The sequence below is a fragment of the Chanodichthys erythropterus genome, chromosome 12, assembly GCF_024489055.1.
Source record: "Chanodichthys erythropterus isolate Z2021 chromosome 12, ASM2448905v1, whole genome shotgun sequence".
NCBI classification, from domain to species: domain Eukaryota; kingdom Metazoa; phylum Chordata; class Actinopteri; order Cypriniformes; family Xenocyprididae; genus Chanodichthys; species Chanodichthys erythropterus.
This window is the reverse complement of record NC_090232.1, coordinates 46,004,214-46,027,816: the sequence shown is the minus strand read 5'-3', so window position 1 is coordinate 46,027,816 and position 23,603 is coordinate 46,004,214. Positions and strand designations below refer to the sequence as shown.

The following is a 23,603-nucleotide window of genomic DNA, read 5'->3' as shown; positions in this document are numbered from 1 at the left end:
ATAATTAGGTGATAACGAGGAGAATCACAGAAGGACAGAGAAACAACAAGAACTACGACTTCAGCCACAGCCTTCAATGAAATCAACTGAAGATAAAAGACATTAAATCTCTGAAGATCTGATCAAACATCTCCACAAACAGCATTACCAGCTTCACTTATTACTAACCAGACTGACTTTATTTCTGACAAACATCTACAAAAGTTGTTATTGAGAATTACCAGAGGTTTAGATGTTGATGATTTGTTGAAAATAATAGTTTTGTTTGATGTCACCATGATCAAGGTCAGTCGTTGCTTTAGTTAGGCAGTTTTACTCTTGACTTTTTTAGTGTTAGTTTTTCTGTGGTTGTTGTAGCTGTTTGTTATGGCAATAATGACAAGAGAAAATGTGATCAGCTGCTTTATGATAAGAACATAGCTGTCATGTAGTGGCTTAATTCATGTATCTAATGATTGAGCTTTATATGAATAAAATGTTAAGTTTGTGTTGAATCTCTTCTAGAAATACAATGATAAAACTGTTTTAATCAGAAAAGCTGAATGAATTTTAAAACACATTGAACACTAAACACTTTAAAACTCCAGCAGAACTTCCTCACACACAGACATCAAGAATCAGCGTATGAATCTCAACAACGGAGACATGCTTCATGCTGCAATGCATTCTAGGTGCATCATGCAAAAAAACAAACAAAAAAGAAGCAGCATTGTGGCATGAAGCATGTCACCGTTGCCAATTTTGATTGGCGGCTCCCAGAATGCATTGCAACATGCTTTATGATGGCCACCACTGTTGAGATTCACAGGATGATTCTTGATGTCTGTGTGTTTAAATATGCCTTTTTTTTTTTTAAATCAGGGGCCGTATTCAAGTTTTCACTTAAAGCTCTTTAGGCTATTTCCTGGATTAATATTATAAAACCTTTTCTTTAAATTGCAAATCTCTTGCATTAAGTCATTAGCTGACAAAAACACACACATGAGCTAATGTAACTGCTGTATCACTGCACCAGTAACTACACAGTTACTGTCTTTAAATAAAGCAACATGCAGCAGAACATCAGAGTTTCTGGATCATCACTGACTGAAGCACAGGAGCTACCCTTCAGCACAATGGTGACACATAAAACTCAGAAAACACAAACAACATTAAACAATAACAGGGGCTGTATTCACAAAACATTTTATCTTACAACTAAGAGTTCTCCTAAATAGCAGCAAAAGTTCTTAGCTAAGAGTTTTCTATTAAAACAGATTCACAAAGCTGCTGAGACAAACTTTTACTAAGGAATAGACTGAAGTCTTAAGCGGGGTTGACCTTGTTGCTATGGACTATACACACAGTGAGGCCCCGTTTACACGTACATGGTTATTTTGAAAAACAGAGACATTTCCCTTCGTTTGTGCCCTTCGTTTACACGCAAACGGAGAATTGGCCTCTGAAAACGAGTCTTTTTAAAAACTTTTGAAAATCTTCGTTTGCACGTTTGCATGTAAACTGAGACAAACGGGTGTTTAGGCAGCCAACGTCACAGTATGCGCCAGAGCTCGCACCTATGTCAAAAGTGCGACATATGTTTACATGTGATCATGGAAGCGTTTAGAGTAGCAGTCGCATTTATGTTGGTGCAAACTCTTCTCGTGTGTTTGCATTTGCAAATACAGCTGCTCCATTATGTTGAGGAGCAGAGACGAATGAGTGCTCAGAAATCAGCAATTTTGCAACAACTTCGAATCACTTCAAGAGGAATTCGGGATTGTTTTGGGGATTCTGATTGGCTTACGTGGGCTTGAACTGCTCGTTACACTCTTGACATCATACATACACGGGTACGTGTAAATTAAAACTTTTCTGAAAACTGACATGTGTGTCAATCTATCGCTCTGTTGCAGAGACTCTCTATTTGTTAAGTTGAAATCACAAAACAAAATAGCTACACATGAACGTATCCCTGCTCTTGATATACAATCACTGATGAACATATTTGGTTTTAATGAGAAAAAAATAATACATGGTTGGGTTAGAACCCAGCACCTGCATTCTAAACGAAAATGCTGCCATGAGTCTATCAGGACAACTTGATATAAATTGCGGATCTTCGTATTTATTAACTAATGTACATACTCTCAGGACTAATGGCATATTGTATTATAGCAGATGTAAGGAAAAAACTATCATATTAATTTACGCCACTGCAAACAGCATCCCCAGCTTCACTTATTACTAACCAGATTGACTTGATTTATGTTAAGGCGAGTTCAGACTGCACGATTTTCAAAGTAGTCGGGTCATTGTTCTTTTCACACTGCATGACTATCTTGGCCAGCATTCAGTCGCTGCTGTGTTCAAACTATGTTTCTATGTTTATGTTTAACTGTTTCATTTGAAGTCACCATAATGGTGAATAGCTGTTCCATTTGTTGTGCTCTTCACTCTTAATATTCTTTTGTTTGTTAAACACACTTGCAGTAGTAGTAATGAAAGTTAAACAAAATGACTTCAGGTGATGATGGCTGTCTGTTGATTTTTTTTGTGGGCATCATGAAATGGACCATCATTTCAATCTAACAGCTGTGTTGTGCTATTGATACATTTACATTCTAAACCCTGCATTACTTCAGCATGAGTTCTTTTAAATTAAAAAATCGTGCAAAAATCAGTCATTTTCTGGCAGCAGGGATGCCCGAAAAATACCGTAAAATAACTAAAAATAAATGTCTTATTAAATGTTTTAAAATGACGGTTATTTTACATTATTTTCAGGCACCCCTCCTGCAAGAAAATTACCTGTTTTTTTACAGTTTACCTATGCTTTTTTTTCTGACAGTGTTTTTCTGTTTTTAAACAGACATTTTCTGGCGACCCTGCTGCCAGGAAAAATTACCATTTTTTTTTACAGGATTTTTTTTTACAGTGTAGTAACCCAAGTTAAAAATCCTATAGATTTTTTTCTGAGTTGAAATAACCCAGAAATTAGTTGGTCCCTTTTTAACCCAGGATTTCGGTCAAAAATAGCCCATTATGGGTTATTTTTGACCCAGGAGTTTTTAGGGTGCAAATACAATTCTATTTTGTAATTTTACATTAACAATGTAGTGTTCTATTTATCAAAACCAAGTCAGTCTCATCAAGTTAGTGTTTTAAGCATTTTCTACATTCATTCCAAAATAACTAAATGCAATAATAATTTAAACAATATATTTTATTTGTGTATTGTGTTTTTTCTTTTTAATTGTCAACCTAGGATATTTTGGATCATCAGTCATGTTCCATTAACACCATCTGTCACAGACACGAATTGTATTTTTAATTTCACCAAGCTGATTGCACTAAAAACCCCCGCAGTCATCATGTTTTCAGTCCATTTTAAGTTTGATTTTGACGTGACATAAAGCTGTTGGCCAGTGTTCCTTAAGAAATACGTGTGACTTGCATTCTTTTTTTAATGTCATAATTCGTAATATTTGTGTTGTTTTATATGTAATATGGATTATTTTCTCATCCTATTTTTTTTTTTTTTTGAGGAGGCACTGTCTCCCTTGCCTACTCGGAGGAAACGCCCCTGATACAGACGCCCCAGACCAATGTTCAATTTTAAATTGTCTGGTGACAAAACTTCCCCCATATGCGGTAAACGCAGAGTCTTGTTCCCTGTTCTCAGGGAACCATGGTTACATACGTAACCTGAGACGTTTTCCATTTTCCATTTTCTTCCAGCTTCCAGTGTACATATATACACATTTAAATGGGAACATGTATTTGCAATATATGTACAAAATAAAGGATAACACTTTATGAAAATTATTGTACATGTAATGCTATTTTTGTCTTAATTTCTAAATATTTTACATGTATCAATATACAGCCATACATGGTGTATATTGAAAAATATATGTACTGGTTTCCCATATATGGAAATGTATTATGTAAGTCAGCGTTTCTCAAACTGGGGTACGCGTACCCCTGGGGGTACTTGAGGTGACAAAAGGGGGTACGCGAATAAAATGCGGAGTAGTTCATTTAACTCTACCATACCTTAAAATAATATTAAAACCGAGCATGTATTTATAATATGTAAATATATAATTTATAATTATATATTTTATATTTATAAAAAAAAATGCCGTAAACCCATTAATTAAATTACCTCATGTTTTGCAGTCTAAAATGACTGCATCCACACACAAGCAGCATGCATATGATAGCGTGCAGTCTGCTGCCTTAAATCGCGCTAAATTACTGCCGTTCTCGACAATGCACCTTTGTAAAAGTGGGGATTTAGCACTTACTCGCATGAAGATCAAATATAGACACAGATAGTGGATTTATATAAATTTAAGACTCATACTTTATACGATACAAAAACATACCTTGTGTGAGTTCTTGTATTTAATGTTGATAACGAGGAAGAATGCAATTGTACCCAAATATCCACATGACTGCAAACGTGCATTATTATATACAGCATGTCAAAAAACAAAACGTACATTTTAAACACAGTACTGTCAGTATTTACTCTATTTTGCAACGAAAAAATATTTCTAACAAAAACCAGAGCAGAACTACAACACACGAATGCAGCTTTGAACGAATCGTGAGAGTCAATGATTCAATGATTCATTCACAGCCACTTGCTTCGTTACTGAATGAATGACTCGATGACTCACTAATAAAAACAGTGACCACTGCTGCCACCTACTGGCAGTTTTAGTTTAATATTTAAAAGTATCACTTCGTTTTACCATTATTGCATATTTCTCTATTAAACATTTTTTATTTAAAACATTATTTATTTTATAAAGTTATTCATAAATGTAAAAATATGCACTGGAAAATCAATTTAGGGGGCAAATATTGTCCCTTAATGGAAAAGGTGTGACTGCAGTCGAAGTGGAAGGATGGGAATCCCTTCAGGGGGTACTCCACGCTAAAAAGTTTGAGAACCACTGATGTAATATATATCGCATTATATTTTGCAGTATATTCCTATAGATTTTTGTTCTGTAAGGGAGTGTCACAACTAAAGCTAATTAAGTGTTGTTATAGATCTTCCAATGGCTTAATTGTGTCTTAATGCAATTTAGTATCATATATAATCTTTTATATATAATAATTTCATCATCAGTAATAATTATTTCCACTCACCTACAGTGGCAAGAGCAAAACTGACATTGTCACTTGTGTCTGTCGGCTTCACCAATGTAGAAATGAGTTTCTCGCTGGTTTTTAACACACGATTTCCATAGGAGGTGAGTTCAGCGGGGCTGACTGATGATGAAGATGACGATGACTCTGAAATCTTCTCTGAAGTGTTGAAGGCCATAGTCAAAATGTTGGTCACAGTCTAATTTATTGATCAGATAAATAAAGTTACTGTACATGTAAATGTCACGAGGAGTCAATAAGACAGTGTTCCAAGAGAGCCTAACTGCTGTCAAATTCTGACAATAACAAACCATCTTTGTCATCTTCGAGAAAGTAGCCTACAGGAATATACTGTAGAACAGAAAAAGAACAGAAAAAAGAGACCAGCAGAAACACAAAGAACTACAACTGACTTCAGCCACACTGAGTGTCAAACCTGTTTGACATTATTTTTAATATTACATTATTACAACAGTGTTGCCAGTATTTTACTGTAAAAAACGTTTTGTCATTTGTGTGTCTGGCTGTTATAATTACAATTACAACAGCCCAAACAAAATCTATCAAAAAGTCAAGGGCCAAGAGCTCAACTAAAGCAAACCATGATATCCATGGTGTGATTTTCTCCTTTAATTCTGCTTGTTAACATCAGATCACCTTCCTGACACATTTACTGTGTTAAAATCATCACGCAACGATTTGTCAAAATCACACTGATGTGTAAGAATTTAGCCAATTTGAGTCGTTTTTTTAACAAATGCTTTTTGACACATTCTTAATGTCTGTGTTTGACACAGTGAATGTGTCAAAATTAGCACAAATGTTGTCCCAAAACACAAGCACTGATGTGTAAGTGATGGTTTTTTTTTCCTGACAAAATCAAATTCCTGACTCGGTGAATGTGTCAGAATTAACACAAGAAGTGTTGTCCCGAAACTCACATTGATGTGTAAGAATTCAACTCATTTTGAGTCAGTTTTAACACATCCTTTCTAAGAGTGTGCATAGTGTACCTTTAAAGACTTACATCCAAAGGAAGCACTTGAGCTGTGATGTTCTCGATCTGATCAAGAAGATTTTGAAAACATCCTCCAGAGATCTGACTCTGAAATCACAATTGAGCTTTATACAGTAAATAGAACAGACTCTAATTTTAATAATTATTTGCAATATTAATAAATAAAAAGAATAAATAGAAAAAAAAGAAAAAAAACATTCATATTTCAAATATCCACAAAGAACATCTAGGGGCGGTTTCCCGGACAGAGATTAGTCCTAGTTCTAGAATAAAATGGCCCTTTAAAACCAGATTAACAGGAATCTGCTTTCTCTGACATGGTTTTAAATAGTCCTAGACTTAGTCTAGTCCAGAGTTTAATGAACTGATTTCCTTGAGGAAGACTAGAGCTACTCCAGGACTAAATTGAGGCTTAAATTACACCTACCAGGAGGCAGGTTTAACTTCAGATTAACGTTGTGTTTCAAAGAAGACACATGTATTACTTGGATATATGTCGATATTGATATACACTGTATGTATATATTTTATTTAAACAATTTGTTTTGATTTAACACCATTGTTTCTGGTTAAAATGTGATTGCTTCATGTCAAATTGACTTAAAATGGTTACTAGAACTCACTTGATGAAATAACATTTTGAAATGATTTTGAAATAACATATTTTAGTCAAGTAACCCAATCAAACAGGACTTTCACTTCCCGTCATGCTTTGCACCAGATTGTAGTTGGAGAGTGAATGTTGAAAAAGTGTTATTTTATGCAGTTTTTAGAAAGATAAGAATATGGAAAGACTTCTTACTGTTTAATAGGGGTGTGAAAGTTAATGTTCAACCATCACTTAATTATCTCATTAACTCTGACACTGCTTCAATGGTACTTTAACTCAGAAGTGAGCAAACACATGAACACTAAGCAGTGTTATATAACCCGTGCATTTTTCTGCGTACTATTAGATAAATCGTACCTATTTCATTTACATATGACTTACAAATATGAATTACATTAAGTTTATTAGACAGTTAATGTAAAAACTATGTAATCCAAATGGATGAAAAATTTGGATGTAATTCAATTACATAAAACTTAAGTTTAGACTGAAATATTTTTTTGAGTGTAGTTCATGTAAAGTTAACTAACGATAACTAATGAAACCTTATTGTAAAGTGTTACCATAAAAATAAATAACAGTTTTCTTTTAGTCTTAAGTGCAATCAATAAATGCAACCATAATCAAAGCACTCTCTCAATATTCAAAGTGCAAATAGAGACCAATTTTTTCTTTAAGCATGATACAGAGCTGAGAGATGCTTACAACTGCACAGCTCAGCCTAAGATATCTTCACTGTTAGACCTTGCTGTGAAAAAAACTGCCAAATTCTGACAGTAACAAACCATTTTCCATTAAACAGTAATATACTGTAGAAAACAATGCATTATGGGTAATATTTGTCATCTTTGAGAAAATAGCCTACAGGAATATACTGTGAGTTAACATCGCTCAAAGTCGACACTCAGAGGCTGTGTTCTAAATCACACCCTATACCCTCATTCACTATTCCCTACATTAGTTCACTAATATAGTCCACTTGACAGAGTGAATGAAAAGAAGAGAGTGAATTCAGACACTGATGAACACCTGATAAGCAGAATCACTGAAGGACAGAGAAACAATCACCCTACTACCTGTCTGCTAGACCCTATCCCCACTCATCTTCTTCAGGCCATCTCCTCCTCAATTCTACCTGCACTCACTCACATTATCAATTCTTCCCTTCACACAGGAACATTTTAAGCAGCTTTTAAGCAGGCTAGGATTATCCCACTGCTTAAAAAAAAAACACTCTGAATCCAGCACTTTTGGAAAATTACAGACCAGTATCCCTTCTTCCCTTCATTGCTAAGACACTTGAGAGAGTTGTATTCAACCAACTGTCTACTTATCTCACACAGAACAACCTCCTTGATGACCACCAATCTGGTTTCAAGAGTGGCCACTCAACTGAGACTGCCTTGCTCTCAGTCACTAAAGCCCTGAGACTGGCACGAGCAACTTCAAAATCATCAGTACTCATCTTGCTGGCTGCTGCTTTGACACAGTTAATCACCAGATCCTTCTGTCAATACTCATGTCGAAGGGCATCTTGGGAATCACACTCCAGTGGTTCAAGTCATACCTCTCAGGTAGGTCCTTCAGGGTATCTTGGAGAGGTGAGGTGTCCAAGTCACATCATCTTGCTACAGGGGTATCTCAGGGCTCTGTGCTTGGACCACTTCTCTTTTCCATCTACATGTCATCACTAGGATCTGTCATTCAGGAGCATGGTTTCTAAAGTGTTAAAATAAGAGTGTTAAATGAACACTGAAGCAGTGTTAAAGTTAATGAGTTAATTAAGTGATTAACAGTGATGATTGACCATTATTAAAGACACCTGATTATAACAAGCAGAATCACCAAAGGAGAAAAATCACAAATTTTAAGTCACCATCATTGAGATCTGTGTTTGCTTTCATTGGGCTATAAAATTTATAACATCCAGACAAACAAATAGAAAAGATAATCAGGTGGTGTTGGTTATGTTTTCACATAATCATTATTTGACCTGAATCACTGAACTCATTTAGAGCCCAATCTTTGTGTTAGATTTATATTATTGATTACAGCAGCACTGTGATTCTACAGCAGAAGATCAGCTTTATCAATATAATCTAAAGGATTTCTCAAAAGCTGTTCTGATGATAAAAAAAAAACAAAACAACAACTTTCTTTTAGGCACACACAGACATCAAGAATCAGTGGTGGGAATCAGTGGTGAGAATAATAAAGCATGTTGCAGTGCATTCTGGGAGCCACCAATCAAAATTCATCCATGGCATTGCTGCATTAATAAATTATGAGCTGAATTGTCTTGGTAATTTCTTTTATTCTCATATTTTATTTTGTTCTGTTTATGCAACTTTTTAGTAGCTTATTTTTTAATGTTCAGAGTTGATCTGTTGATCAGAATATGTTGCTTGTCACCGTTGTTGAGATTCACAGGCTGATTCTTGATGTCTGTGTGTGCCTAAAAGAGCTTTTTTTTTTCTTTAATCAGAAAAACTTTTGTAAAATCCTTCAGATTATATTGAAAAAGTTTATCTTCTGCTGTAGAATCACAGTGCTGCTGTAATCAATAATGTAAATCTAACTCAGAGATTGAGCTCTAAATGAGTTCAGTGATTCAGATCAAATAATGATTATGTGAAAACATAACCAACACCACCTGATCATCTTTTCCATTTGTTTGTCTGGATGTTATAACTCAGTTAAAACAGCTCAAAATAAATTATTTTAATAAGTCAAGGGGCAAGAGCCCGGCTAAAGCAAACGCCGATCTCCATGATGGTGACTTAGAAATTCAGATTTTCTCCTTTGGTGATTCTGCTTGTTATCATCAGGTGTCTTCAATAATGGTCAATCATCACTGTTAATCACTTTATTAACTCATTAACTTTAACACCGCTTCAGTGTTCATTTAACACATGTGCTAAACATGGGTGTGCTGGCTGGGAGGCGTCCCGCAAACGGGATCGTGACAGTTAAGAGGTTAACACTCTTGAGTATGGTCTCACATATACTCCCAGGAGAGATAATTTAACACTGCAGTTTTTGCTGTGCAGGTTTTAGTAATCTGTACTTAATCTGTGTTTCAGAAAGTCATTTTTTAAACCACGATTAACTATTCTGGATTGAGACCTATCCTGGATTAATTTCAACTCTGTCCGGGAAACCACCCCCAAGTTTTTTTTTTTATCTTATACTGTACAATTATTATTGATAGGAGATTAAACTTACGGTGCATCTTTCCGGCAGCGTTATATTTATACCTGCAATGACAGAAATCAGCATGAAGACAATAAAATAGAACAGCAAATGAAAAAAGACCCCATTTAGGATAACCAAGAATTCTTTGAAATTAAAAAAAACAAACAAACAAACAAAAAACATGAAACTAAAATCTGAAGGTCACTAATGGGTCACTTAATCTCCTCTTAGTTTGCTCAGAATTTGTGAACAATCATACCATCATATTCATCATGTATGTGAAAATCATTTAACTTAACCAGAGCTTGTACAGATGTTCAAAAAAAAAAAAAAAGATAAAAAACTGAAAAAACTGAAAAAATAATGACTGATGAATACCAATGAATCAACAAACACTATATCCATATCTAGAAACACAAACACACTCACACACGAATGTTCAATTCTACAGATCCACAAACATTCATCCAAAACACAATCCAACAGAAGAAACATCAGACTACATTACCAGCTGAGGTCATCTCTGGTGTGGCTGTTGTATATGTGCTGGTGATGATAGTAACAGCTAAAAAAAGATGAATAATAAATCAACAAACACACAATAAAAAGGGCTCATGGAAATATAATTACTGTAAGTGAAATAATGACCACTGTGTCTGACCAAACAGTAAATTCAGTAAGGCTCTTGCAAATTTACTGCTTGGACACACAATATTTCTGACAAAGTTTCAGTACTGATTCGTATAATGTAAACTAGCTTAATAAATGCATATAAGTTCTTTCAATCGAAATGATAAATGCTATCTATTCTAAATGGATTTGTACAGTAAAGTTGCTCAGTTGCTCTTTCTTCATCGGGTGACTTGTGTTCATTTTGACAGATTAAATGTGTCAGGAAGGTGATCTGCTGTTAACAAGCAGAATCAAAGGAGAAATTCACAATTGTTAAGTTACCATCATGGAGATGAGTGTTTGCTTCAGTTGAGCTCTTGACCCTTGACTTTTTAACATTATATTTTGTTTGGGATGTTGTAACTGAATTATAACAGCCAGACAAGCAAAGATGATCAGGTGGTGTTGGTTATGTTTTCAGATAATCCTTATTTGACCTGAACTCATTTAGAACCCAATCTCTGAGTTAAAGTTACATTATTGACTATATCAGAAGATCTGCTTTCTTTCTATATAATTCAAAGATATTTCTTAAAAAGTTGTTTTGATCAAAAATATATATATATATATTTATTTTAGGCACACACAGACATCAAGAATCTCAACAACGGTGACAAGCAACATATTCTGATAAACAAGCTACTAAAATGTCACATAAAAACAGAAAAAAAAAAAAAATAGTGAGAATAAAGGAAAATACTAAGACAATTAATTTCATAATTTATTCATGCAGCAATGTATGATGGGAGCCATGGATGAATTTTGATTGGTGGCTCCCAGAATGCACTGCAACATGCTTTATTATTCTCACCACTGTTGAGATTCACAGGCTGATTCTTGATGTCTGTGTCTTGACTTTAATGCAGAAGAACTTCAAGATTATATTGATAAAGCTGATCTTCTGCTGTAGAATCACAGTGCTGCTGTAATCAATAATGTAAATCTAACTCAGAGATTGAGCTCTAAATGAGTTCAGTAATTCAGATCAAATAATGATTATGTGAAAACATAACCAAAATCACCTGATCATCTGTCCTCTTTCCTTGATTAGCTATACAACAGCCCAAAAATAAAATCTGTTATTAAAAAGTCAAGGGTCAAGAGCCCAACTAAAGCAAACACTCATCTCCACGATGGTGGCTTAAAAATTGTGATTTTCTCCTTTGATTCTGCTTGTTAACAGCAGATCACCTTCCTGACACATTTACTGTGTTAAAATCATTGACTCAGTGAATGTGTCAGAATGAACAAAACAAGTGTTGTCCTTAAACTCCTGTGTTAAGAAGAATAACACACTGGTTAAAAAAAGAACGTTTGTTGATGTATGACAGAAATCAAATCAAACTGGTTAATAATACGTGTAATAATGTTTAACTATTCGCTTTTTCGTTTCGCTTTTCCGTTACACGTCCAGTGTGAAAGGGCCTTAAAATGGCACTTTGAGAAACTTGATAAATACAGGCCCAGGACTTTACACCTCTGCTTTAGATCACTGTGACCTCACATTGTGACCATATGGTAAGATCACTGTGTGAAAAATTGTTGAATGGGTATGCTACTGATAAAGGATGTGTGCTTAAAATGTCTATCTGACCAATTTCATAGTCTGTGAACTGAAGAAAATGGCATTAACCAATCAGAACATATGAAAATGGCTATATTCTTCATCGTTAAATATAGACAGACATGAAGACACAAACATCATGAATGTTTAGAAAAAGTTCATGTGAATATAATTACCTGCACAGTATGCTGTATAGCAGAAAATTGGACTAACCAGCTCATAGACATAATAATTGCCCGGACAGGCTTTGACTTTAATGGGAAAAGACCCGTAATAGCAGCAGTAATTGTTCCATTGACCGCAGACATCTCGAGTGACGACTCCATCCTTTACTGTTGGGTGTCCACCACGTAGCCACAGTGGGATATTAGTGCCACAGCTATACTTCTCGACACATGTGTCTGGGATCTGAGCGCTCGTGTTGTTAATGAAGAGACGATACCAGCCGCTCCAGGAAACAGAAATGTCACTCCTCCTAACTGAAGCATATGTATTATTGATGGATCTCCATGTATCGTTCAGCACAGTGTAGTTGTAGCAGGGGTCTGCAGAGAGATAAACACCAATATGAAGCAGTGTCAATATAAACATATTCACAAAGTACAATTCCCAAATGTAAAACTTTTCGCATTTTTTAAAATGATTTTTTACATTTCGTGCATCTGCAAATTGTCACATACTTGTAAATCACCTTGAATTTCTGTGTGAATATTTTGGGTTGTTTTTGACCCAAAATAAAAGTATGAAAATAAAAAAAGATGTCCTATCATATGTGTTTCTGAATCTGGCCAATCATAACAGGCCTTCAGTCTCAGAAAATAAAGTACAAGTTTGTACCTTTGTACCATTGTACCCCTAAAGGTACCATTTTGAATTTGTTTTTTTTTTTTTTTCTGAGAGTGTAGCTAAACTCTATAACTAAAGGTTCACGTGTCATCCGTACAGAGTGGATGAATCGGATGTGTCATTCCATCACAGCGGCTGATCAACAGGATCTGCTTTAAATGAAGAAGAATTTCTATATTTTATAGTTCTTTATAATTGAAAACACACCGAGGACTGTGTTTGACAATAAAGTGTACCATATTCAGAACTAATGTACATTGTGAATGACAGCCAGCAACTATGGAGGTAGGATTGTAGCAAAATTCCAAATAAATAGATTATGATCCACAAATAAATGTAAAGATATTCACAAAAAATACTCGTATCCACAAATTAATAGACTGAGATCCACAAATATATTTAATTGAATCCACAAATAAATAAAATTAGATATTCACAAATATGTTTTACGTCACAAGCACAACTCTGCCTGCATTTATTTGTGAATCACCACCTGTACATTTGTGAATTGCTTTCTGTGCATTTGTGAATCACCTCAAGCATTTGTGGATTCTGAAACAATTCTAGCATCACGACCTCAGACAAATCCACAAATAGGTCGACTCCGCCCACCGACTACTCAAGCCAATCAGGTAACGGCCACGTTGCGCTGAACAATCACAGCACACTTTCGCTACAACCAATCACGCTTTATAATCATGCTTTATAACCGGGGCGGTCTTGTCCTGCACTGGCTTAGGGTTCTTAAACAATGTAAAAAGAGGTTTAAAATGTATATTTCATTTGACTATTAGACTGTGTTTCAAGCCAAGACAAACTATTATATTTTATGCGCCATTTAAAAATGCCAGAGTTCTCTCTGTTATGGGAACAAATTGGATACAGATGCGTTAGAAGCGTCACATTATTCAAGATTGAACAGAAAGCCTCAATAATCAGAGGTGGGTAATCCAGGGATCAGAGAGTAAAAGTCCTGCCATATTTTTATTCCACCCACTGAAGCATTAATGAGATAATTAAGTGATAAATTGAGAGATGATTGAGCATTATTGAAGACACCTGATGATAACAAGCAGAATCACCAAAGGAGAAAATCTAATTTTAAAGTCACCATCATCGAGGTCAGGGTTTGTTTTAGTTGAGCTCTTGACCCTTGACTTTGTAATATTAGGCTTTGTTTAGGCAGTTTTTGTTGCATTAAAACCAACCAGGTGGAACTCATTTAGAGTCCAATTTCTGAGTTAGATTTGCATTATTGATCACAGCAGCACTGTGACTCTACAGCAGAAGATCAGCTTTATCAATATTGAATTTTTATTTTTAAAGTTGTCCTAATCGCAAAAATAAAAGTTATTTTAGGCACACACACACATCAAGAATCAGCCTGTGAATCTCAACGACGGTGAAAAGCAACATATTTTGATAAACAGGTCAACTCTGAACATTAGAAAACAAGCTACTAAAAAGTCACCTAAAAACAGAAAAAAATAAAATAGTGAGAATAAAGGAAATTACTGAGACAATTCAGCTCATAATTTATTGATGCAGCAATGCATGATGGGAGCCATGGATGAATTTTGATTGGTGGCTCCCAGAATGCACTGCAGCATGCTTTTTGATGGTTACCACTGTTGAGATTCACAGGCTGATTCTTGATGTCTGTGTCTCGAAGATTATTATTTTTTTTTTTTAAATCCTTTGGATTATATTGATAAAGTTGATCTTCTGCTGTAGAATCATGTACATGTATTGCATTCATTTTAACTGGTCAAAAATAGCACATCTATGACACAAATTGTGTGATTTATGACACATTAGTGTATTAAATATTTTAACACTGCCTGTGTTAAGAAGAATAACACACTGGTAGAGTTAAAAAAAAAAGTAACACAACATGTATTGTCCTTAACTAGACACACGGGTGTGTTAAGATATAACACAGGTTGTGTTGTTTTTAACATCTGTTTTAAGAGTGTGTGCTTGTTATCATCAGGTGTCTTCAATAATGTTAAATCATCACTTAATTAATCACTAATCAACTTCAACACTTCTCCAGGGTTATTTATAACACTCTGATGAGTGTGGACTCATATAAACCTTGAACAGTGTTAATTTAATACTGGGAAATTTGCTGTGCATGCTGTATCAGTGGTTTGATGGGGTCTGACTCTAAACTAGTGCTATTGTGAGAGAAACTGAGAGCTGTCATTCACTCAGTGACAGTCAGTGTTTCTGCTGAGAAGACATCAGAAACAAGGTGCTCGGAAAAGTGTCAATGAGAGTTACCAATGTAACAGAGAGCGGTGTGATCCCATGATGGGTGATAAGTAGTGCAGCACATGAATCAGAAGGATTTGTGATCTTTTAGAAAAAAAAGTGAATCATTTCACTTCTAAAGCTACAGAAATAAATCCATAAACAGCAGTCAATAGCAGAGTACATTACCAACTGTAGTTGCCACCGGTGTAACAGTTGAAAAGGTCAAGATAAGTCTTAAGACATCTGAAAAATAATTATGAATTCAAATTAATCAACAACTTACAAAGGACAAAATAAAATAGCAGTAAACTGGTCAAATAAACACATATACATATAAATTTGTACTTAAAGTAACAGTAGAGTAACCCAAAAATGTAAAAAAAAAAATGTCATGTTGTTCCAAAGGAGTATGACTTTTTCTTTCATGGAGCACAGAAAGAAAATCCTTTCTATCGTAGAATTTGTGATATCGTAGAACAAAAAAGCACCATTGCAGCACTACAGTAGTCTGTGATTTGTGTGTCATAGTTCACATCTTCTGAAGTCAAACAGCAGCTTTGTGTGAGGAGCAGATGAAATTTAAATTATTCACTCAGACATTAAGAATTTCAGAAGAACATTCAGGATGTTTTTAACACTGTAAACTGATATTCTGTTTCCATTTACATTTGTTGCATACAAAAAAAAATTCTGGCAGGATATTCTTCCACTGAAGAAAGACAGTCTTACAGGTTTAGAGCGACATGGGGTTAATAAGCTGAAAAAATCAGTGTGAACAATTGAACTTCACCTCAACTGTTCACCACATTGATGCCATATTTGAGTTCGGAATGAAAGAAGTGGTTGTTTTGAGTGGTTTCTCTCCAAATATAACTCAATCACACTGTAGTTTTATCAATATAAATGACTCTTTTACATTAGTTTACTCTGACTGCTGTAACTGAGTGTTTGTAAAACATGTTTGATATAGCAAGAAAAAGCCAACATGAAGTTGATCAAGTTTTTTTGGCTGTTGTGATGACGCTGTAATCATCTTGGACTTGTCTGATTCACTGCTTTTTCTGTGTCTAATCTTTGATTTCATTGGTATCAGTGGTATGACCTTTTTTTCCATGAGTAAGACGATGAGAGATGACACCAATGTCATTTAATGATAACGTGACTGTAGCGTATGCACACGTATCAGGATAATCAATAAACTTTGGAATGTTCAGAACGCTTTTAGCATGCTGGACTGGGTTGTAAATCTCATCTCGGCTCCGACCGATCTGCATAAGATGAGCCCACTTGACACCTTTGTTGCCCTCCGAAGTAAAACAGAAAACTCCAACTTCCCAACTTTGGAGACTTCAAAAGCACTACCCCCCCCCCCCCCCCCCAGAGACTGACCAGATCACATTCCAACACACACCACACAAACACAAACGCATACAGAAACACACAAACATACATTTTTGACTGTATATGTAAAATACAACTATGCTGAAATATATCCATCATGTATTTCGAACGTATGCATGTTTTCTAGTGTTTAAATGAGTGTATTTGTGCTAGTGTGCATTTTAATGATGGAATTTTGTCTGTAAACCATAACTTCTTTTATATGCCTTTCTGATCTATCGAGTTTGATCTCTCCGTAAAGCTCCAGACTCGAGCTATTCACTGAGATATGTCACATAGCTGACAAATGCATTTTTCTATGTGTTTAATGATACTGTGAAGAAAGCACTCCATCTCGAAATCTGATCTGATAGTCATTAGATATGTAAATTCAGCTTGGAGACAAGACAAAGAAATAACTTGCCCACCAACTTTGCAGCAATGTCATTGGCTATTCCACCTCAAGGAGGTGTGTCGACTTATCTATCATAAAAAGTGGCACCAAGATTTTTCTGTGTGTCTCCCGATTGTCTCACAAGCACCTCGTGCAAGTCTCTCCCGGACGTCTCCGGTGACCACACGCTGCCATCGCGCTCATCTTCGGGACCGCCATCTTCCAGCGAAACTCACCTTCAATGATTCTCATTATTTTTTATTTTTAACTCTCTGTAGTTTAACACTGGGGATTTTGCTGTGTTTGTGTTTGAGTGACTTGAGTCCAAACCAAATATCATGTCTGTTACTATAGATCTAACCCAAAAAAGCATAATTTATGTGTTACATTAACAACTTTACTCCACCTCCCAAACAGATCAAGACACATGAAGTGACGTAAAGGATAAACAGGATCTAATTCACTGGTCATTACATCAGCATACAGACACAAAAGTGATCAACACTGTTTAGACTTACACAGATTAACAGAGATGAGAGTGTGTGCTTTTATATAACCTGTAATATGAAGAAAACGTCAATAAAATAACTTAAAATGTATTGGATTGTATTGGATTGAGTCAGAGAAAAGTACATTCATCATACGTCCACAGTTCATGTCAAGGTTTGTGGAGAAATGAGAGTCAAACTGAGAAGACTACTCACCTTTATGAAATGAAGCCATTGTCAGTTTTGACAGTCCAGATTATTTATTTTTATCCAAAAACCACAGGACGAGTTTCCTTTACAGTTAGAGAATAAACAAATTAGCCATTGCATTGATGCGTGACTTTAACCTCTTAACTGTCACGATCCCGTTGGTGGGACGCCTTCCAGCCAGCACACCCATGTAGGGCCACATGGTTTAGCCCAGATGAAATGAACATTGTTCAGAGTGCACACTACAGGCTGTTAAATGTAACACTGAATCAGTGTTGGAGAATGAGATAATTAAGTAATTAATTAAGTGATGATTGATAATTATTGAAGATAACTGCTGTTAACAAGAAGAATGAACGAAGGAAAGAGAAACACAAGAACAGAAAAAATTGAAAACACTAGAAATACAACTTCAGCCGCAGCCTCAGATAAAAGAAGACATTAAATCTCTCCAGATCTCAGCAGAGGATTAAACAACTCCATATACAGAAGCTCTTATTGAGAATGAAGAGATAGTTTTTTGTTGTTGAAATTTGTTTGAGGGTTTTTATGTTACCATCATAGTGATCAGTGTTTTCTTTTGTTGTGTAGTTTGACTTGTCTTTGTAATGTTAGAGTTTCTCTGGCTGTTGTAACTGAATTAATTATAAGAAAAACAAGAGAAAACACAATCTGATGATGTGGCTGCTTCATGATAAAAATTTAATCATTGTGTAGTGGCTTAACTCACTGATCTTATGATTTAATTTAATATGAGCAATATCTTATGAACTTTGTTTTATTATTTACATTTAATCAGAAAAGCTGAATGAATTTTAAAACACATTGAACACTAAACACTTTAAAACTCCAGCAGAACTTTCTCACACACAGACATCAAGAATCAGCGTGTGAATCTAAACAACGGTGACATGCTTCATGCTACAATGCTGCTTTTTTTTTTTTTTTTTTTCATTATGCACCCAGAATGCATTGCGGCATGAAGCATGTCACCATTGTTGAGATTCATACGCTGAAGTCTGTGTGTGAGGGAGCTCTGCTAGAGTGTTTATTATACAATGTGTTTTAAAACTTATTCAGCTTTTCTAATTAAAACAGTTTTATCATTTTATTTCTAGAAGAGATCTAATACAAACTTAACTTTTTATTCATATAAAGCTCAGTCATTAGATCCATGAATTAAGCCATTATATGACAATTGTGTTCTTGTCATAAAGCAGCTCATCACATTTTCTCTTGTCATTATTGCATAACAAACAGCTACAACAGCCACAGAAAAACCAACACTAAAAAAGTCAAGAGTAAAACTGACTAAAAAAAGCAAAAGACTGACCTCGATCAGGGTGACATCAAACCAAACTTTTATTTTCAACATCTAAACCTCTCTTAATTCTCAATAGCAACTTTTGTAGACGTGTGTCAGAAATAAAGTCAATCTGGTTAGTAACAAGTGAATCTGGTAATGCTGTTTGTGGAGTTGTTTAATCAGATCTTCAGAGATTTAATATCTTTTATCTTCAGTTGATTTCATCGAAGGCTGTGGCTGAAGTCGAAGTTCTTGTTGTTTCTCTGTCCTTCAGTGATTCTGCTCGTTATCACCTAATTATCTCATTAACCCTTAAATGCATGACTGTTTCGACAATCATTCTTACATATTCGGGTCGTTATCGACCCAGATCAATATCTAACATGGAAGGATCTCTACCTGTCGTGATAATATAAAACTCCTCTGATATTAGAGTAACAATTACAGAAGAATAAAATAAATCGTATTTTGTTACCTTTTGGAGCTTGAAAGGGCTCATTCTGAGCAGATGTTTTATGCCATCACCACTGTCCTCGTCAGAGCTCATTTCCCAGTAAATTCAGCAAATAATGGGCTAGTTTTATGTTTCTGGTCAACAAATATGAGCCCATTCGCGATCTCAAACGTATTCTCAAAACTATTTCATTTTCAACATCTTCAAATATTTCTATCAATAACAGCTTCACCAGATCCATCCAGTAACAGTTACAGTCATATTTAATTGCGTTCAGTACTTACTCTGCAGTAAATCACTGAGCCATTTCATGTTGTTATTATTATTTCGTTTTCTGTTTGAATGAGTCGTCACTTCAGCATTGTGTTTCAGACATTGCCACCTTGGGGAATAAAGGTGAATCGCACTTATTCCGTCATCTAAGATTAAATTATTGTTGTGCAGAAAAATATATGTACACTCATACACACCTCGGGACGTTTGCGACCCTATACAATTTTTCCCAAAAAATTAATACAAAAATAGGCATTCTTTTATGATTTTATGATTTTTTTTCTTGTTATATTCTTTATAATGAATTGATTGAGGAATACCAAGAAGGTTGATGTCTAACTTTAAAAAATGAACGAGGAGGAGGTTAGTGAATGACGTCCCGGGTCACAAAAGACCCGAGGTATGCATTTAAGGGTTAACTCCAACACTGATTCAGTGTTACATTTAACAGCCTGTAGTGTTCATCTCATCTGGGCTAAACCATGTGCTAAACAAGGGTGTGCTGGCTGGGAGGCGTCCGGCCAGCGGGACTGTGACAGTTAAGGGGTTAAAAAAAGCTTTATTTTCTCTGTTTCAAACACACATGAAAAACATTCCACAGCATTTATGAATATGCTTCAGAGTTAAAATTGAGGAGAGTTTTAAATGGTTATTATCGAAGCATAATACACTCCTAAAACAGATGTGTTAAAAACAACACAGCCTGTGTTATATCTTAACACATCTGTGTGTCTAGTTAAGGACAACACATTTTGTGTTACTTTTAACTCAACCAGTGTGTTATTTTTTCTTAATGCAGGCATGAAATATTTAACACACTAATGTGAGAGACAGAGAGAAAAACGACACTGTGTCCAACACAACATGTGTTAACTATCATCCAATCACATTGCTGCTACGTCACTCCGCAAGCCGTTTAGCAAGTTTGTGCCTCTTTTTTCATTAATGGATGACTTAACACATGGGTGTGTTAAGATATAACACAGGTTGTGTTAAAGGTGCCCTAGACTCAAAAATTGAATTTACCTCGGCATAGTTGAATAACAAGAGTTCAGTACATGGAAAAGACATACAGTGAGTCTCAAACTCCATTGTTTCCTCCTTCTTATATAAATCTCATTTGTTTAAAAGACGTCCGAAGAACAGGCGAATCTCAACATAACACCGACTGTTACATAACAGTCGGGATCATTAATATGTATGACCCCAATATTTGGATATGCCAGCCCATGATCAAGGCATTACACAAGGGCAGTCAGTATTAACGTCTGGATCTGTGCACAGCTGAATCATCAGACTAGGTAAGCAAGCAAGAACAATAGTGAAAAATGGCAGATGGAGCGATAATAACTGACATGATCCATGATATCATGATATTTTTAGTGATATTTGTAAATTGTCTTTATAAATGTTTCGTTAGCATGTTGCTAATGTACTGTTAAATGTGGTTAAAGTTACCATCGTTTATTACTGTATTCACGGAGACAAGGAGCCATTGCTATTTTCATTATTAAACACACTTGCAGTCTGTATAATTCATAAACACATCTTCATTCTTTATAAATCTCTCCAATAGTGAGTAATGTTAACTTTAGCCATGGAGCACTATCAAACACATTCTCGTGAAGCACGAGATTTAAAGGGGTCATACATATTAATGATCGGCGCATTTATAATGATAGGCAGTTAAAAAAATTGAAAAAAAACAAAAAACAAAACTATGGGGTATTTTGAGCTGAAACTTCACAGACACATTCAGGGGACACCTTAGACTTATATTATATCTTTTGAAAACATGTTCTTCGGCACCTTTAAAAACAACACAACCTGTGTTATATCTTAACACATCCGTGTGTCTAGTTAAGGACAACACATTTTGTGTTACTTTTTTTAACTCAACCAGTGTGTTATTCTTCTTAACACAGGCAGTGTTAAAATATTTAACACACTAATGTGTCATAAATCACACAATTTGTGGCATAGATCTGCTATTTTTGACCAGTTATAATGAATGCAATACACACTCTTAGAAAGGATGTGTTAAAACTGACTCAAAAAGTGTTAAATTCTTACACATCAGTGTGTGAGTTTAGAGACAACACTTGTTATGTTAATTCTGACACATTCACTGAGTAAATGATTTTAACACAGTAAATGTGTCAGGAAGGTGATCTGCTGTTAACAAGCGGAATCAAAGGAAAAATGTACAATTTTTAAGCCACCATCGTGGAGATGAGTGTTTGCTTTAGTTGGGCTCTTGAGCCTTGACTTTTTAATGTTAGATTTTGTTTTGGCTGTTGTAGCAGCTAGTTAAGCAAAGAGAAAAGATAATTAGGTGGTGTTGGTTATGTTTTCACATAATCATTATTTGATATGAGTCTCTGAACTCATTTGGAGCCCAATCTTTGAGTGAGTTATATTATTGTTTACAGCAGCACTGCGATTCTACAGCAGAAGATCAGCTTTATCAATATAATTTAAAGAATTTCTTAAAAGTTGTTCCACTTCGAGACACAAACATCAAGAATCAGCCTGTGAATCTCAACAGTGGTGACAATCAAAAAGCATGTTGCAGTGCATTCTGGGAGCCACCAATCAAAATTCATCCATGGCTCCCATCATGCATTGCTGCATCAATAAATTATGATCTTAATTGTCTTGTAATTTGTAATTGTAATTTCCTTTATTCTCACTATTTTTTCTGTTTTTATGTGACTTTTTAGTAGCTTGTTTTCTAATGTGATCTGTTGATCAGAATATGGCGCTTGTCACCGTTGTTGAGATTCACAGGCTGATTCTTGATGTCTGTGTGTCTAAAGGATTTGTGTTTTCTTTTTTTTCTTTTTTTTAAGAAATCTGAACAACTTTTTAAGAAATACATTTGAATTATGTAGAAAAAGCTGATCTTCTGCTATAAAGTGATGGGAAGTTTGGATCATTTTACCGACTCAGACTTTCGAGTCGTTCAGCAAAATGAATGCATCTTTTTTCAAGTAATTTTGTTCATTTCGTTCATTTTAGCAAAATGTAATTAAAATGTTACGTGTTACTTCCCCAACACATCTACTACTTATGCAAACGTTACAAACAATACAAAACTACAATGCTATACGAATCAGAAATGATTAATTAATTCTTTACCTGGGTCTTCAGTTTATGATAAGCTGATTAAGCTCACCTCAAATCTTCGAGTTTAAGTCATTCCTTAATGACGTGACAGGCAGTCCCATAACTATTATAACTTAGTTACAGCAGTGCAAACAAAACCTAATACTAAAAAGTAAAGGGTCAAGAGCTCAACTAAAGCAAACACTCATCATCAACTTAAAATTGTGAATTTCTCCTTTGATTCTGCTTGTTAACAGCAGATCATCTTCCTGACACAATGAATGTGTCAAAATGAACACAAGTCACCCGATGAAGAAAGAGGCACAAACTTGCTTAACAGCTTGCGGAGTGACGCAGCAGCAATGTGATTGGATGATAGTTAACACATGTTGTGTTGGACACAGTGTTCTCTCTCTCTCTCTCTCTCTCTCTCTCTCTCTCTCTCTACACATGATCAACTTAACACTAGAAGTCCCAGAGATTTGTAACCCTCCTTTAGCCAAGTGGATGCTAACTGGCTAGTCTTTTGGCTATCATTAGCATCAATTCATGTGTAAATATGGTCATTACCTGAGCAATCTGCAGGGGGGTTGGGGGTGTGTGTGTGAATGGTTGCTGGTGGCTTGTTTGTATGTGTGGGGGAGGGAGGGCTGCTAAAAGCGGAGAACTTGATTGACT

General features: G+C 35.3%; 1 protein-coding gene across 1 annotated transcript in view; it reads right to left on the bottom strand.

Moving 5' to 3' along the window:
- Nucleotides 1–22,021, bottom strand: part of LOC137032791 (adhesion G protein-coupled receptor E3-like) — a 41,306-nt gene extending 19,285 nt beyond the window's left edge. The window contains exons 1-9 of the mRNA XM_067404740.1: nucleotides 21,891–22,021; nucleotides 17,791–17,867; nucleotides 17,605–17,643; nucleotides 15,499–15,555; nucleotides 12,384–12,752; nucleotides 10,480–10,536; nucleotides 10,002–10,033; nucleotides 6,176–6,253; nucleotides 5,149–5,347 (exon numbers count right to left, since the gene is read on the bottom strand). Of these exons, the coding sequence (XP_067260841.1) occupies nucleotides 5,149–5,347; nucleotides 6,176–6,253; nucleotides 10,002–10,033; nucleotides 10,480–10,536; nucleotides 12,384–12,752; nucleotides 15,499–15,555; nucleotides 17,605–17,643; nucleotides 17,791–17,809 (850 nt within the window). The 5' untranslated portion in view covers nucleotides 17,810–17,867; nucleotides 21,891–22,021. The remainder of the gene's footprint in view (nucleotides 1–5,148; nucleotides 5,348–6,175; nucleotides 6,254–10,001; nucleotides 10,034–10,479; nucleotides 10,537–12,383; nucleotides 12,753–15,498; nucleotides 15,556–17,604; nucleotides 17,644–17,790; nucleotides 17,868–21,890) is intronic.
- Nucleotides 22,022–23,603: the final 1,582 nt, after the last annotated feature.